Genomic DNA, 18,076 nt, shown 5'->3' on the forward strand with positions numbered 1-18,076 from the left:
ATATTCACCAAATTTCAAGAAGCAATAAAGAGTTTAAACAGTATTTCTAGCAGTTTGTAAACAGAGTGAAGGTCAAATTGACCCCAACACAACAGGAGAGTACATCATTTGTGATGCTCACATGAAAGTTGATCTCTTCATCAACAAAACCATTTTGTTGATGTACAGTTCACTAGTGAAGCCTCACTCTCAGTACACTGTGCATCATCTAATCATACTGGTCTTACATCTGGTCCAAAACAAGCAGCATGCTTTGCCTCAATCACTTTCCCACAATTCACTTCTTTACATATGACCACAGCGTCTGTTAAACCCCAGCCATTATCACACACTTTCCCCACTTACCATCATGAAGAACCTCCTCTCGTCAGCAACAATCAGTGTCAGAGTCAGTGCCATTCACCAACCTAATAAAAACAGAGAGTAAAGGATTAGAAAAGTTTGGTTCTATTTAGTATATGTAATATTTATGTAGCTTTCATCCACCTTCACAGATGAATTCAGAATGCACACAGTTATGTTCAGTATACATTCTGCAGAATTTCCCTGAATTTGAATGGGAGGTGCACAAACTGTTCAGGCTGAAATAATAATTTGAATATACTGTATGCAGCACTGTAGAATTCACCAAAACATGTTTGAATTCCTTGATGTTTTGTTTATCAAATGTGCATTTCAGTATTATTTACATGGCAGATAAAAATCCACACGCATGTGTACATCACATTTATAGAATCAGTGTGGATGGTGTTCAAGCTGAATAGTAGCTGTGGTCAAAGATGAACAAGAGGACAGCAGCCTACGTCTGACGTCCAGTTTAAATTGACCTACCTAAATCCCATAAGAAGAAGCTACAGATGACCATCTGGCCAGGTATTACCTTAAAAACTTTTGCACATATATATTATGAGTGTTTTCTTATGCATTTAGCATAAGGATTGTTCAAGTGAGATTATAGGGGGGGTGTTTCAATTAATATTTATTTAAAAAAGCATCAAACCTAAATTATGACACATTTAAAATCTTTAATCTACTTTTTAAACATTCTTAAACGGATATAGAATTTGACTTTGACTTTGACAAACTTACTTTTAAAATTGATATTGATTGCCAATATTAAATCGTTTTTTTTTTTTAAATCTACAATTTAAATATATTTAGTTTATTTTAAATGTTTACCACCTATTATATGAAATTCAACAATTAAATAAAAACACACGATACATTAGAAGTACTACTGAAAATGCTTAAATACTAAATTTCTTTCTTGCTTTCATTCATGATTGCTAATAATAGAAGCACGCTGAATTCTGAATACATCTCTTTATAAGAGCAGCAAGATGAGGCTAAAATGATTTGTATGAAAATTCTAGAGACAATAAACCAAGGAGTATTTCATATCTATCATATGAAATATATTTGCAGCCAATATGATGTGGTCCATGCAACTCTGTTTGCTTCTGGGTAAGGAGAACAATGCACTGACACAAAACTTTGCTGTGTATCTGTCGCTGTACCAATAATATTATTGAATATTGAATTAAAGGCTCAAATAAAAATGAATGTGCATCTGTGGTGATCTATCATGCAGGCTTCATAAATGTCACTACTGGAATCAGACTGGTCAATGGAAGCTCTTGTTCTGGACGAGTGGAGGTTCTTCACAATGGAATATGGGGAACAGTGTGTGATGATTTCTGGGATCTGACAGACGCTGCAGTGGTGTGTAGAGAGATGGGATGTGGGGATGTGATCGAAGCAAAGAGCACTGCTTATTTTGGACAAGGATCAGGCCAAATATGGCTGGATAATGTTAACTGTGATGGCACGGAGTCGTCACTGAAGAACTGCAGGGCAAATGAATGGGGAAAACATAACTGTGTACATCATGAAGATGCTGGAGTCATCTGCAACAGTGAGTCAAAAACAATCAAAGAACTGAAGTATTTATATTGTATTTTTTTCAAATGCCATGCCTTTTTTTCCAAAAAAAAAAAAAAAAAAAGTAAGGTACATAAATATATTTAAAACTAAAATATATTTTAGCAACTACCACATTTGAATTTTCAGCACATTTACATAAGTAAGCAGTGGAAACAAATCTGTGTAAATTCAGCTGGAATGTATTACATTTTCATTTCAGTCACACACACATATGCAACATCTACTCTATAAACTTCAACTTCATCTGGCAAATCAAATTGTACAACAACAACAACAAAAAAACCTCCAGGCTTCATGAATCCATAATTAATAGAAACATAACTGCTGCTGCTGTACTTATGATATAATAAGCAAAAATAGCTTACATCTTTGGAAAACTCTCCATTATACAGTTGAATAGGACCTACATTCCTACATGTTTGTTATCGTTATGTTTAGGTTCACCGAAACAGTTCCAGCATCTACATCTTTGGAAATCTATTTTTCAGAAATCAGGAAAAAAACAGCCATGAGGCTCCAATTTAATGTTGATCCAAAAACTGAACTAAACGACAAAAGCAAAATGATGGAGATTTTGGAAAAGGTGAGTGCAAAATAAAAGGTCACAGAGAACAACAAAACATCTCACACTGTAGCTTTGTTATTATTATTTTTTATTTATTTAACATATTTTTGTCTTATTATTTTCACAGATAAAAGAGATATTAAAAGATTCTGGAGCTTTTACCCTGCAGTGGAGGACGCAGTCAAATGGAGAAGTGTTTCAGAAAGCTACTAAAAAGAAAAATGATCCTCAATATTGTGAGAAAAACATATAAACCCTTTGCTGCTATATATTTTGATTAATGTGCGATAGTATATACATAGATACATTAATCACAGCTTTCATGTTTGACTACAACTAAATCTGACCCTACCATTAAATGTATAAAATGATTGATTTCCATACATAAAATATACATTATCATATAAATAAATTTGACATTTTTTTTAAATTTAATTATCATTTAAAGGTGAAAATATTTATTTTTAGACCTGACATTATTTATAGACGTGAAATTAATAATGAAGATGAAGACAGTATTTACATTTATAGTGGTCTGCATTTAAATTGATCTTACAAAAAAAATATTTTAAACATGAATGTGCAACATGAACCTGTTTGTCCTGTTTATATTATATTAATACATTATTTTAATTTGTTTTTCTGAATAAATAAGCACAATGAAGTTTTCAATGGTTCCTGCTTTCTCTGTTCATTGTGTACAAAAATGTATCTATGGCACCTCGAAGATAAAAAAATAAAAATAAAAAACTAATGAATGCATGTAATGTTGAGGAAAATATGCAATTTTCTTATTACAAGTTTTTTCTTTACATGTAATATTGTTGTGTTGTTACTGAATATGTTGAAAATATTGGACAGTGTTTTTTTTTAGAAAGACACCACACATTATATTGTAATTGTTTTATTGGAAAAATGGTTTATTATGAAAGACATCACACATTATATTGTAATTGTTTTAAAGCATTTATTGTGCAAATATTTCTAGCATATATTCGCAAAAGTATAGCTAGAAATGAAACATGTTTTACTAAGAGCTTTGCTAAAGAAAAATGAAGAACAGGGATGTTACCATAGAATGCTGTGTTACGCAAACGCAGAACAGGAGGCATCAAAGAAAGTCCAGGAGGAGAAAAATAGATTGCACTTTATTTTACAGTACGTGTACTAACATGTACTTATAGTTTACTTGCAGTATATTTATCTAAGAAAGTTCTGGTAATACAAGGTAACTACATGGGGTAGGGTTAGGTTTAGGGGTAGGTTCAGGGTTAGTACCTAGTTACTACATAGTTATTGTAATTACTATAATAAGTACATAGTATGTACATGAGGAACAGGACTGTAAAATAAAGTGCTACTGAAAAATGCTTATAGAGAGCTTCTGAGAACTATGAGTGCTATGAATGCTTATGAGTTAGGACAGATTTGACTTGCTTTACCTAACCTGAGAATAAATCAAATAAGGTAGAATGTGTAGAAGATTTAGCCCTCATACCAATCATGATAAATACCTATCGTACCTCATACCTCATACGTCAAGCCCTCATACCAAGATCCGATCCCCACTATTCATATTTTCTGTAGTGAGGATCTGAAAGAGTTTGCATGACTCAAAATTGCACTGGAGAATTTGCTACCTGCTGAGGCTACAGAACATTTCAAAGTCCAAAAACTGACTGATTATCTGAAACAAGAAAATGCCTTGCTCATTGCAGAGTCATTTATCAACAGCAGGTGTCCACATAACAACGCTATGAGGTCTCTAACTGCACTTAATGTCAACCACATTAACTCACAACTGCAGCAATTAACAAAAAGAGTGAGGGAAAGTGCAAGAGTTAGCAATAAATCAACTACACCAGAAGTAATTACAAATATTGTTAGTACCCAATAAAATTAATTTGCAAACTAACAAAAATGATTCACATTATTAGATTTATTTAACCTTTTAACATGTCAGTCCCTTCAGAAATGTCTTTGTCTCTGTGACAAGAAGGTTTCCAGGTGATTTTATTTGGATGTAGGATCAGCTGATGTCTTGGCTCCTCCCCTCAGATTTCATTAAAAGACAATTGTCTACATGAGAAATAAAGCTCTTACAATCAAAGCAGTCCATCTTTCAGAATGCAAACCAAGTAAACGCTCAGAAAGTGCTGGATTAATTTAATAGCCATAAAACAAGGAATTAATTTCCCATCTGCAAACATTGTTGGATGCACCATTGGATGTTTGTACTGCACAACATTCATTGTATATTTTCATAATGTTTCAATGCAAATCCACTCAAATGTGAATTAAATGCTTTCATATATCATATACTCATAGTTAAGAGAAAAAGTCTATTCAAATATCAAAACCGATGGCATGACTCTGAGTGGGCCAGTTTCATGAAACTCCCTTTATAAATTTGCAAAGACATGTAAATTACATGGAAACCAAACACCAACATTCACGAATGCTAGAAATTGAGTGTTGGGTCAGTTTAGGCAGGCCTCGTCAGTCAAGCTCACATCAGCAGTTTCTACACCTCTTACAGCGGTCTATTTAAATCCTGTTCATTCAGCCTCACTTCTATTGCTTAACTGCCTCCTCCATCCCCAACTTCTCCTAGCTCAGATGTATTTATTTAAATTCATATTCATATTTGTTCATATTCCCAAATAGTAGTTTTCAGACACAAATGTGACAGGTTGCGATCGCAGGCCTCCTAGACCTCTGGGCATTATGATTCTGTAAACAAATGACATTCTGCAGAATTTCCCATTAGAGAATTAGAATGGGAAATTTGCATATTGTTGAGGTTGAGATAACAATTTATGTGACTGCAGCACAGTAGAATCCAGTAAAACCTGTCAGAAATCATAGATGTTTTATTTATCAAATGTGGATGTCAGTGTTATTTACATGACAGATAAAAACGCACATACATGTACATCACAGGCATGTGTACATCATATCAGTGTGGATGGTGTTCAAGCTGAATAATAGCTGTGGTCAAGGATGAACAAGAGGAAAGCAGCCTACATAACTGTCACACGTCCAGTTTAAATTGACTATGTACCTATAAATCCCATAAGTTCTTGTCTCTACTTGTTATATTTCGTCTCTATACGTTAAATATAAATCTACAATAAAAAATTACAGACCCTTCATTTATTTGTAAAATCAACAGGGGATCAAATAAATATTTTCCCCACTGTATCTAACATTATATGAAAAATATTTACAGGCAATGTGTTGTGGTCCACACAATTTTTTCTGCTTCTGGGTAAGAAGAACTAGCTGACAAAACACTGTGCATTCTGTTTGATGACCAATAATATCTTCTAAATAATGATATACACACTGAAACCATGTTCATCAAATGAATGGGAAATTCACAACTATAGCCATCAACACGATGCTGGAGACATCTGTAAAGGTAAGTCACAAGATTTGTCTTCCTAAGCAACAAATTGATTGCTTAAAACATACATAAACTCCGTAAATAGCTTGGATTTAATATTTATCCTAAATAATGACCCTGATGAAAGAATAAAGATTTTTGGAAAATGTGAGATTTTAAGAAATTCCTCTTATTGTGGAAGAAGAGAAAGGTTTTTGTTTACTTCAGCTACTGCTAGTGTAATTGAGTCCAGCTCGTAGATGCTGTGCAGGTTAACCTCACTCCTGATCTCAAGATGCGCACTAGCGAGTGAAATGATGAGCTGCAGTCTTCATCCTCTTTGTTAGTGCACTCTACTCCCAAGTCCTGCTCGGAGCATGTGTGGGTTGCTAAGGTTACCCTAGAAGCTTCTGCAAACAAAGGCTCATTGAATCATCTCATATTTTCCTGGTAAACAAACTAGGCACACATCCAATCTTTCAAGCAGTAAACCATGAATTCCAAAACTGTAACATATGGCATGAAGAGAAAAACACAAGTACATGTCACAAAGGACTTTTCAAACTGACAGACGAAGAAGAGAACCATTTAGCAGGTATTAACATAGAAATGATCATATTACAATTATTTTATTATTAAATATTTATATTGTCATATAATATAATATTACTTTTTTTATTTGATTTGATTTGATTACAATATGACTAAATACAATTAGAAAAACTCACTTATACAATTAGACAGTTATTTTACAGTATGTTTAGAATTTTTACAGCTACTTGTCTACACTGTAAAATTATTATTATTAATTCTGAAAGTAGTGTAGAACATAAGAAAAAGCAATGAATGTTTTGTGTGAAGATTCAACATGAATAATATATCATATTTACTATATTTCTAGCTATGCTGTGGGTCATGCAACTCTTTCTGCTTCTGGGTAAGAGCATTATGCTATACACTGAAACAAATCTTGGTCACAAATTGTTTTATATTTTCAGCATGATTAAAGCAATAAAAAGTCAAATTAAATATTAATAATCTGCATCTTTGACTCAACTGCATGCATAGGTTTTACAAATCCGACTAGTATAGATGAAATCAGACTGATGAATGGCACTTACTCTTGTTCTGGACGAGTGGAGGTTCTTTATAATGGAGCATGGGGAACAGTGTGTGATGATGGCTGGGATCTGACAGACGCTGCAGTGGTGTGTAGAGAGATGGGATGTGGGGATGTGATCGAGGCGAAGAGCGCTGCTTATTTTGGACAAGGATCAGGCCAAATATGGCTGGATAATGTAAACTGCACTGTCACGGAGTCGTCACTGAAGAACTGCAGGGCAAATGAATGGGGAAAACATGACTGTGGACATTATGAAGATGCTGGAGTCATCTGCAACAGTGAGTCCAAAAAGTATTCATATTGCACATTTCTTTTTTATGGAATGTACTAAATAAAATAAAAAGTTTTTTTTTTTTTTTTTAAATGCCATGCCTCCCCCCCCCCCCCAAAAAAAAGAAATAGATCGTAAAATACATAAATATTATTTTTCATAAAATTGCATATTTCCCTTTTTAAGGAATGACATGAGAGAGTTAAATAGAAAAATATCGTTTTCTAACACAATGTGTTCTTGTTGAAATAGTAAAATACACAAATATATAGTAGTAAAAGCAACTTTCGTTTTATTATCTGTGTGTATAGTAACTGTCAGGTTGGTAAATGGTGACAACTCCTGTTCTGGACGAGTGGAGCTTCTTCGTGACGGTCAGTGGAAAACAGTGTGTGATGATGGCTGGGATCAATCAGATGCTATGGTGGTGTGTAGAGAACTGGGCTGTGGGAGTGTCGTAGGTCCAAGTCGTGCTTATTTTGGCCAGGAATCAGGACCAGTGTGGATGAATACTGTACAATGTACTGGGACAGAATCTACTTTGAAGAGCTGCATATCACATGAAATTACCTCCTGTAGTAGTAATAAAGGTGCTGGAGTCATCTGTCAGCGTGAGTCACAAAACTTTAAACAATGATTTTAATATGCTTTTGTCCACTCAAATCATCTTTACAGACATAAAGCCATTTTGTTTCTTTTTCCATGTGCTTCAGCTCCTATTACAGTCAACAGCAGTCTTTCATGTTCGGGAAGAGTGGAGGTTCGCCACAATGGAATCTGGGGAACAGTGTGTGATGATGGCTGGGATCTGACAGATGCTGCAGTGGTGTGTAGAGAGATGGGATGTGGGAATGTGACCGAAGCAAAGAGTGCAGCTTATTTTGGACAAGGATCGGGACCAGTATGGATGAAAAATGTGAGATGTAATGGAACAGAGTCTACACTGAAGAACTGTGTTTTAAGTGGAAGATTTCAACAAAACTGCAGCCATGAAAAAGATGCTGGTGTTATCTGTGAACGTAAGTGATAAATGCTTTATTATAAAGGTCTACTGCCTGACATATTACTTCAATACTGCTGCATTTCTTAACATAACTGTTCATTGTTAATAATATGCAAACAATTAATAAAAGCAAAATGATGTGTCTTAGACCTACACACTTCATAGAAGACCAATTTTTCATTTATCAAAGAACTATTGCTAAACAGTTTCTGTTCATTTATTGTTTATTAGCCAAAGTACGACTGCAGAATGGTTTTAACTCTTGTTCTGGACGAGTGGAGGTTCTTCACAATGGAGCATGGGGAACAGTGTGTGATGATTTCTGGGATCTGACAGACGCTGCAGTGGTGTGTAGAGAGATTGGATGTGGGGAGGCTATAGAGGCAAGAAAAGGTGCTTTTTTTGGCAATGGCTCAGGACCAATATGGATGAATAATGTAAATTGTTATGGGAATGAGCAAACTCTAAAGAGATGTAGATCTTCTGGATGGGACGTACAGAACTGCAGTCATTATAAAGATGCTGGAGTCATCTGCCAATGTGAGTCAAATACATAAACAATAATGAGGCCGATTGCACTGACATCCAGAATATAACTAGCCCTTGTACATTGGACTATAGTAACTTTCATCATTACCTATTATTATATTATAGTAAAATATCAGAAATTTTGTTTAATATCTATTTCAGACAGCTATACCTTTATCAATGATTCAAAAAGCTGGATTGATGCATTGGGATATTGCAGAACTCACTACCAGACACTGGCGCACATTTTAAATGCCACGGCACAGAAGTACATCACACAGATGCTGCAGGATAAAGCAATCACTGATGGAGTGTGGATCGGGCTTGAGCGGAGTATGCTCTTCAGCTGTTCGCCCTGGCTGTGGACCAGTGGGCCGTATGTGGACTATGCACCGTGGCATCAAGAGTTTCCAAAGGACCCAGCGAGCATGTTTTGTGGAAAACTTCTCAAGGAAGAACAGAACGGGTTTGGATGGATGGATGCTTGCTGCCATGAGCGCCTGCCTTTCATCTGTCAGGTCAGTTTTTCGTCCTGGTTTAATGAAATCAGCTTTCTGATTGCATGCAGTCTTATGTTTTTTGAATTCTTCAGTGTGAAAGAGTCTGCAAGCGTCTAAATCCTAAAATGATTATCTTTTGTCATGTCTTATCAGGGATGAAACACTAGATGGAGCCGTTTCCTAATTTGAGTCGGTTGCTGGTGATCACAGTAGAGTCATGAACTATGATAAACATTTTTTGCTTTGTTTCTTAACAAGTTATAGTAAGTAACATGTAGCCCTGTTTGTTGGTATGGACATATTGATATACTCCATATATATATATATATATATATATATATATATATATATATATATATATATATTTTCTTTTCATTCACATTTTTTTTTTTTTTTTTTTTTGACAATTTATTTATTTCTAAATGTTTCTCTAAAAAGGTTGCTTAGTGGTATTTATACTTTTAATAAAATTATTTGTTGTTTATTTTCATACCATTTTCATTCAGTGTTTTTCATCAGTCAGTCTTTGTGTGTTTATATTGACTAATGAATAAAGCTAGTAAACAATGGGCAGTTTGCTGCTTTCTTTATTGTATTCTTGATAAGATTATTATTTTTAATTAATTTATTTTTGTAAAAGTATAATAGTTCATTTTAGATTTGTCATGATAACGGTGTATACATGTATATTATTATTAGTAGTACCAAAAACATCAGCAAAACAACACTAATTATAAAACTAAAAATTGTGCTGATGCTGTTATTAATATTATTTATTTTAATAGCCTAACATGAATTATTTCCACCGGCTGTCCCACCCCCCATCTCTGTCCTCTCTCTTAAACACACACACACACACACACACACACACACAGACGGTTCCTCCCATTTCTGCCAAATAGAAGACTTAAGTCGGCTGCCTCCACACATAAGCATATCTCTCTGGCGGATGCGTTCATGTTTTACTGACAGTTTAGTAACAAATAGCGTCGTTTTAAAACGGAAGAGATGTCGACAAGACAGGGATTCTATCGGCAAGAACTAAACAAGACTGTCTGGGAGGTGCCAGAACGATACCAGAATCTCACACCAGTTGGATCGGGGGCATTTGGCTCAGTATGGTAAGTCCAGCAGGCGAGTTTATGAATGATACTATGATGAAGGCTTGACTTATGAATATTAACGACGTAACCGATGATTGGCTGATGCGCCGACGTTCTACCGCTATCGAATCCTTAACCGAAGGCGTCACTCATGAATATTACAATGGGGCGTTCAGCATGAACAAATGAATATTCATTAGCTGAACCTTCGTCGTAGTAAGATTTTGCGGCGTAGAGAGGAGAGGGTGAGGCAGGAATACATCTTGACAAAACAACATCCGGAAAAACATTAATCTTACTTTTCCCACAGAGAAAATAAACCACTGGCAGTAAAATATTTAGCAAAACAGAACCAACATTTCATACTGAAAATAATATCTGTTGGCATTGCTGTTTAAATTCGTTTATATTGTGATAAACGCTGCTGGTCCTTTTTTACTGACATGTGTCAATCATTCCTTCAGCAACAATGACTGTTTGTCTGGTGATATTAACAGTATATATATATATATATATAAAAAAAAAAAAAAAAAAAAAACAAACTGCCTTCCACGTAGTGATGCTGAACAAAAGCTGATTAACTGTATGTATCTGGCAATCTATCAACAACACAAGGCATGTATTTAAAAAGTAAACAAGTATTTTCTGTATATCTCAGGTAGTCATGACATTTGTGTTTTTATACAGAATGACCAAATACTAAGGCTTCTGATTCTGTAAATATGTTTAGTTAGGTTGTTGAAAGCACCTTCCAACATGCCCATTTGGTGCCACAATATTGCTCTAGTAGACAACATGCTCGGCCTATTCATTTCCAGTCTTAGAGTGAGACTGTCTTCCAGTTTTACCCATGCCACACCCCCATCTGATGTCCATCTGTATGGGAGAACGTCCAGATATTTCATCCTGCCATAATGCACTTATTCTGAGAGACTTACATTGCATCTGAGCTACAACATTAGATCCCTCAGGCCTCCCTGAAACGGTTGCCATGGTGACACAGCTTCTGGCTTCAGCATCTTCCCATTTTCACTGTACTAATTAAAAATATTCTGAAGATGTCAATCAGTTTATATAGAAGTACGTCACATCATTTTGATGCACCAGCAGTAGTTACATAATCATCCAGATGATATGCTCAATTAATTTTGCAAGTAAACATTTTTCTCTTCCTCTTCCCAACTTTTTTTTCTGACCATGTTTCACAATTGTTCCACAGCTTCGTCTAAGAGGGCCAGATCAAAATCAGTCTGACTCATGATGGTATAAATATATTCTTCATTAGTTATTAACAGAAAGGAAACCAACAATGACTTAAAGGTATAGTTCACTCAAAAATGAAAATTTGCTAACATTTACTCACCCTCAGGCTATCGAAAAAGTAGATGAGTTTGTTTATTCATAAGAACAGATTTAATGAAATGTACTGTACCGTATCATGCATTGCTTGCTCAGTTTATTCTCTGCAGTGAATGGGTGCCATCAGAAAAAGAGTCCGAAGAGCTGATAAAAACAATAACGACTCAATCAGTTAATGCATTGTGAAGCAAGAAGCTGTGTGTTAATTAGAAACAAATCCATTATTAAGGTGTCTTAACATTAAATCACTGCTTTATGGCCAAAATATGTGTCCATAATTTATAATACATCCTACAGTGAAAAAGTCCATCCATCTCCTCTCACATTAAAATCCCCCCACATATTTGTTTAGAACTGGTTTGGACTGGTTTTGCATGTAAATGGTGCTTGATCTGTGCATATTTTTCACCTGATTCAAATGAGAAAAAATTTTTCACTGGAGGCAGCTATATTTTGGATAGAGGACATGGGTTTTATCTGGAGGCAATTGTTTGAAATCTAAGTTTTATTTATTTAAACATACAGCAATGCGTTAGTTGATAGTCTGGAGTCATGTGGATTATTGTGATGTTTTTATCAGCTGTTTAGACTCTCATTCTGACGGCACCCATTCACTGAAGAGGATCCATTATTGAGCTAGTGATGTAGTGCTAAATTTCTCCAAATCTGTTCCAACAAGAAAACAAATTAATTTGCATCTTGGAGTACATTTTCAAATGTTCATTTCTGAGTAAACTATTTCATTATATCATTAATATTTTACAGATAAATAATGATCTATAAAACAAATTTCTCATTTTCATTGATTGCAGTGAGCACAAAAATCACAAAACAGTGACTCCATCAAAAGCACTAAATAGGGAACTAAACAGTGCACAATCCTGCTCTATTTTGTTTTTTTAAACGAGGCTCTCAGGTCTTGTATGCTTTAGCAGACACTAAAATGAGTGTACCGAAAGACACAGTGGTAGACAATGCTAAATAAAAGCTAGCAAATATCCCAAACCCACAGGCAACTGGGAAAAAATCACCAGCAGAGAGCATTGCTTGAGGGCATCACATGGTCGTCCTGTCTTAGAAGCTATTACCAGTGTTTCTTCCCGTTTATTTGGGAGGTTTGCCAGCTCTGAAAAATGATGCGATGCAGCTCATTTCATTGTTAGTGACGCAGATGCCCTGCAACACCTCAAGACCACCTGAGACCTAATTATTTCAGTATTTGTAATAAAAGATGCACAACACCAACAATGGATTTACACTGAAGGTTTAATTGCTGCTGATTGGATCCCACGTTGAGTTAAATGGGTTCAGCTATTTCTAACAGCCTGGGGATATGATTATAGAGTCATTGCTGTGTGTCATCTGACATGGGAGGCCTGATAAAGCTATTGTTATGTTTTCTAATAATAGGCCTGGTCCCATAGTGCTTTAATAAAGCATGCAAAACAATGCAATAATCATTTAGTCACAATATCCAAATTCATTAGTGCTCATATTTTTATTTCAGGTATTCAGATTGACACATTTGTTCAGTATTAAAGCTCTACAACTAGAACAATCTTCCCTTATTCAGACCCTGTTGATGTCCATCATTTTATTCCACAGGAATCTCTCTCCATCACACAAACACACACACACACACAAACACACACACACACACACACACACACACACACACACACACACACACACACACACACACACACACACACACACACACACAGAGACTCCACAAACACCTTCTTACTCAAATGAGCTGTGCATTTGCATTGTCCATGTTAAGCCCTTTTCTTTTGTGTGATTATTTGACTTTTTCACAGCATAGCTGATTTTTCTTTTTTTTTTGAAGAAGAAAAAAGGGGGCAGGGCAGACCCGGGGTGTGTGGAGGGGTTGAAACAGGGAATAGGAGCATCCCAAATGGGGGTTGGGTGCTTTTGTCTTCAACAGAGAAAAAGAAAAAAAATGTATATGCCATATCATATTGCACGATTCAGTTCAAAACATCAATACAGCATCTTTCACCTTTAAGATTAATTAATTTCTAAGAATACCTTCATTAATCCAATTCTAAAGACCTGCCAGGGGTTTTGATTTATTTAATTCAATAGACTAAAGTACATTCATAACACTGAGTCAATACTGGAATTATTACTTTATCCACTGACTCAATTTTTTTTTAGCTTTTTCCACATAATTTCTCAATTGGCCTTCTGAAACAGTAAAATAATTAGGCTTAGCCTTTCTAATCAGTCTCAGTTGAGCCTCTGAGTGGTGAGACAGATATCTTGTGTATTTATTAATTACTTTGAGTCTTGCATGATTCAATCCAGAGCATTTGTTTCAATAAAGAATTTAAGAGTGTGTGCGTCTGCTTTCAATCAGAGTGTGTTTAATATTGCGTTTGTCTGATTAACTCTGTAGCTCAGCGTATGATGTGTGCCTTCGTCAGAAAGTGGCCGTCAAGAAGCTCTCCAGGCCTTTCCAGTCCCTCATCCACAGCAGGAGAACGTACAGAGAACTGAGACTCCTCAAACACATGAAACATGAGAATGTAAGTCCCCCGAAAACACATGCAAACAAATACCAAAACCCAGTACTGCACAAATATAACTCGTACAACTCCTAGACAGTCATCAAACATCTGAATCGAAATTGTTAGGTCTGTTCAAACAGCAAAGCCTCACTCATGTTTTTTTTTTGTTTTTTTTTTTGTTTCTGTAATCCAGGTTATCGGACTGCTGGATGTTTTCACTCCAGCAGCTTCTCTTGAAGAATTCAATGAGGTGTGAGTGTCTGTCCGGTCACTATATCTTCATTTGTGAATGCATAAAACAGCTTTTATGATGTTTGTAAAACTAAAATGGTACTTTTGGTTTGATTAAAATCATCTGCAATTGCAGTCAACCAATTATCAAAAAATATTATTTTTTATTTGCAAGTGCGTGATGATTTAAATGGACTAAATCGGCTATAAGCTAAGACTGTCTCTGTCTCTCTAGATATCTTGTGACCAACCTGATGGGAGCGGATCTCAACAACATTGTCAAATTTCAGAGACTTTCAGATGAACATGTACAATTCCTCATTTATCAGCTTCTCCGGGGCCTTAAGGTACACTTTCAGTTCAGATGTCAGAATCAGTTCTGAATTGCAGACGCAAACTATTTTTTCTGCCTCTGTGCCTCTTTTACTAAGTCATACTGTTTCTTCTAAAGGCTCAACTTTCTGTTTTCTCTCACAAACAGTACATCCATTCAGCTGGGCTGATCCACAGAGTGAGTGCTTCTCCTCCTTCTCAGTTTTTGTTTAGTGTCCATTTTATAGGCCACTGGAGTCTTGTTCCTTTTAACACTTCATTCATCATTATTACACATTTCAAACAAATTTTGATTTGTATGCATGTTTGCAGGACTTAAAGCCAAGCAATGTAGCGGTGAATGAAGATTGTGAACTCAGGGTGAGAAAAAACTCCCCTTTTGATTTTTTTGCAGTCTATCCACACAAAATAACTGAATTGCCACAGTGCATTTTTTTTGTTAATTTGTATTTTTTAATCTAAACTTTCAGATCCTGGATTTTGGATTAGCCAGGCAGACAGATGATGAGATGACGGGTTACGTGGCGACTCGTTGGTACCGAGCTCCTGAGATCATGCTCAACTGGATGCATTACAACCAGACAGGTAAAACAAGCATAAACCTTCAATTCTTGTGTTTTTGACTAGATAGATAGATCTGCACTTTATAATCCGTGCAACTGGCTGATCAAATACGATTCAATCTGTTTTACAGTGGATATCTGGTCTGTTGGATGCATCATGGGTGAACTTCTGAAAGGCAAGGTTTTGTTTCCTGGCAATGATTGTATCCTTTCTTCACAAAAGCCACTTAAACCTCCTCTTAGTGTGTTTGTGTGTGGTTTTTGAGTGAGTCTTGCTTCCTGTAAAGGCAGGTGAGGGAAGCGTAGCCTAAGTGGTTCAAATTAAGTTACAGAAACTGAATGTAAGGAACTAGGAATCAATTTCCAAAGATGGAGGCATCAGATGGCTATTTCTCTATACCAGGCTTTCTTATAGTCAGACTTTCAGCTCAAACCTCTAAACTGTTACAGAATCTTTGACATAATTTGTTCAGATATAGATCAGCTCAAGAGAATCATGGAGGTTGTAGGCACTCCTACACCTGACGTTTTGAAGAAGATATCTTCCGAACATGTGAGTGTTCATTTATTGGTTTAATTTATAACTATACTAACAATGTCTAGCTGTTGATGACAGTTTGTCTGAAATTTAAACCTTATTTTTTGGTATTATCCATCAAGGCTCAGAAGTACATCCAGTCTCTTCCACACATGCCTCAGCAGGACCTGGAGAAGATATTTAGAGGAGCAAATCCTCTGGGTAAGACTAAAGGCCTGCTCACATTATGAAGGATACTTGTATTAGTCCCACACACGCCATATTCAGTCTGCCACTTTTAAAGCTTAAGCTCTTTGATGTTTTCTTGATCTATCAATGTTTCAGTGTTTCATCAACTGGGGGAAAAAGTTCTGGATGTTTCAATGATATTGTGGTGGTGGATTCTGACTGGCTGTCAATGTTTTTATCATTATTTAGCTGGGAAAACCATTCTGAAAGTTCCAATGACATTGTTCTTTTGTATCATTGTTAGTTGTGGTCTAAATGCTGCTATTCTCTTACATTTTGAATAATTTTTACAACTTTAAAAAGTTATCATCCTTGAATTACAATCAATTCTGCAAAAACAAAACAAAAAAAAACAAAAAAAGTTTAGATTTTTAAACAGTACTTAAAAATAGAAATAGTAAAATTAAATCTATTTATCTTCCCCATCCCTGTTTGCCCTCTTTGACTTTAGCGGTTGATCTGTTAAAAAAAATGCTGGTGTTAGACTGTGATGGGAGGATCTCAGCCAGCGAAGCTCTGTGTCATCCGTACTTTTCCCAATACCACGATCCTGACGACGAACCCGAGGCGCCTCCGTATGATCAGACCCCCGAGAGCAAGGATCGCACGCTGGACGAGTGGAAGGGTGAGAGGAAATCTTACACTGCTTTTGTTTGGATTAAAGGTTGTAAACGTACACTAAAACTCCACCATGATTCAGCTATTTGTTCATTCAGAAAATCATTGTGAACATGATCTGCCAAAATTGATACCTTTACCTTTTGATCTGTCTGTCACACATTATTAACTTGTATTTAACTTTATTAACTAATATTTGCAGTTGTTCGGTGGCTATGGAAATCCACTCTCTCTTTCTCCCTCCACAGAGCTGGTGTTTGAGGAAGTAAGCAATTTCAAAGATCCTCCCAATAAACCTGAAAGTCTTCAGGTTGAACAATAAAACTGAGCATAACTACAATCCAGGAGGATGCCACCTTCACCACTGTCTGTCTTTCAAACGTTCAAACTACAGGACTGGTGGACATACTCTATGAACAGCTTGCAGTCCAACCAGAGACAATGACTGTTTATTTCCAAGGCATGACGCCCTTCCTGTATGTGGGTGTGTGTTCACACACACTTAATTAAGAGCAAAACACGACCGCTATTGTTTGAACAAAGGCGATGTATTAATATTACAAGGTGCATGTTGTTTGTTTTGAGTGTTTTTTTATATTTGATGTGAGACAGGTGAAGCAGGGTATGGTGTCTTTTATATGAGACCAAAACAAACGAAGCAGGAGAAGGAGAAAAATATGTTTACAGTATTGGATAGAGTGGGATGTGTGTCTTAAAAAGTTCATATATGCATCAATGTAAAAAAAAGTCTGCATAAAACTGAATCAGTTACATAATCCGTCTTTACTCTTTTTTTTATCTGCGAGGCTATATGAATATAACATACCTCAGTGCAATTAAGTACTTTTTCATTATGATAACATGCAAATCAGTCAATCAATAACAACAATAATGAATATATTTGCTGTACTGCCTTTCATTTTTAAAAATGTAAAATATAGACGATTTTAGAAATATAAGCAACAAGAATTTATGAAAATGTCAATGTCAAAGAAAAAATATTTTACATATAATAAAAAAAAATCAACAATCCTGATTTTCTTTATGTAAAATAGAATTTCTTTCTTTTTTGAGATGGATTCTGAATGTTTCTCCTGTTTAGTGAAATTAATTACACAATATGTAAAATAAACAGCAGCAGTTGTTTGCAGACTGAATATGTGTGTGTTTTCAAAATAGGAAACTGCATTTCAGGAAGTGGTTAACACAGTGTCACAGATATTTCTCAATGTATGTTTTGGAATGGC

At 35.6% G+C, this 18,076-nt stretch overlaps 2 protein-coding genes across 3 annotated transcripts; both read left to right on the forward strand.

Moving 5' to 3' along the window:
• Positions 1-7,997: 7,997 nt before the first annotated feature.
• On the forward strand, positions 7,998-9,439 carry LOC113056977 (deleted in malignant brain tumors 1 protein-like). Its single transcript, XM_026223952.1, has 3 exons — positions 7,998-8,310; positions 8,526-8,834; positions 8,985-9,439. The coding sequence occupies exons 1-3, from the start codon at positions 8,130-8,132 to the stop codon at positions 9,437-9,439; spliced, it is 945 nt and encodes a 314-aa protein (XP_026079737.1). The 5' UTR covers positions 7,998-8,129.
• Positions 9,440-10,178: 739 nt separating this feature from the next.
• Positions 10,179-17,859, forward strand: LOC113064191 (mitogen-activated protein kinase 11). 2 transcript variants are annotated; one of them, XM_026234823.1, is made up of 12 exons: positions 10,179-10,443; positions 14,207-14,336; positions 14,512-14,570; positions 14,785-14,896; positions 15,031-15,060; positions 15,195-15,242; positions 15,353-15,467; positions 15,577-15,648; positions 15,919-15,998; positions 16,106-16,184; positions 16,663-16,836; positions 17,078-17,859. In XM_026234823.1, exons 1-12 carry the CDS (start codon positions 10,331-10,333, stop codon positions 17,149-17,151), a joined length of 1,086 nt encoding a protein of 361 aa, XP_026090608.1. In that variant the 5' UTR covers positions 10,179-10,330; the 3' UTR covers positions 17,152-17,859. The 2 variants fall into 2 exon arrangements, with proteins under 2 accessions (XP_026090608.1, XP_026090614.1); XM_026234829.1 differs by lacking the exon at positions 10,179-10,443 and having other exon boundaries at positions 14,206-14,336; positions 14,512-14,568.
• Positions 17,860-18,076: the final 217 nt, after the last annotated feature.

The sequence above is a fragment of the Carassius auratus genome, chromosome 4 (genome assembly GCF_003368295.1).
Source record: "Carassius auratus strain Wakin chromosome 4, ASM336829v1, whole genome shotgun sequence".
NCBI classification, from domain to species: domain Eukaryota; kingdom Metazoa; phylum Chordata; class Actinopteri; order Cypriniformes; family Cyprinidae; genus Carassius; species Carassius auratus.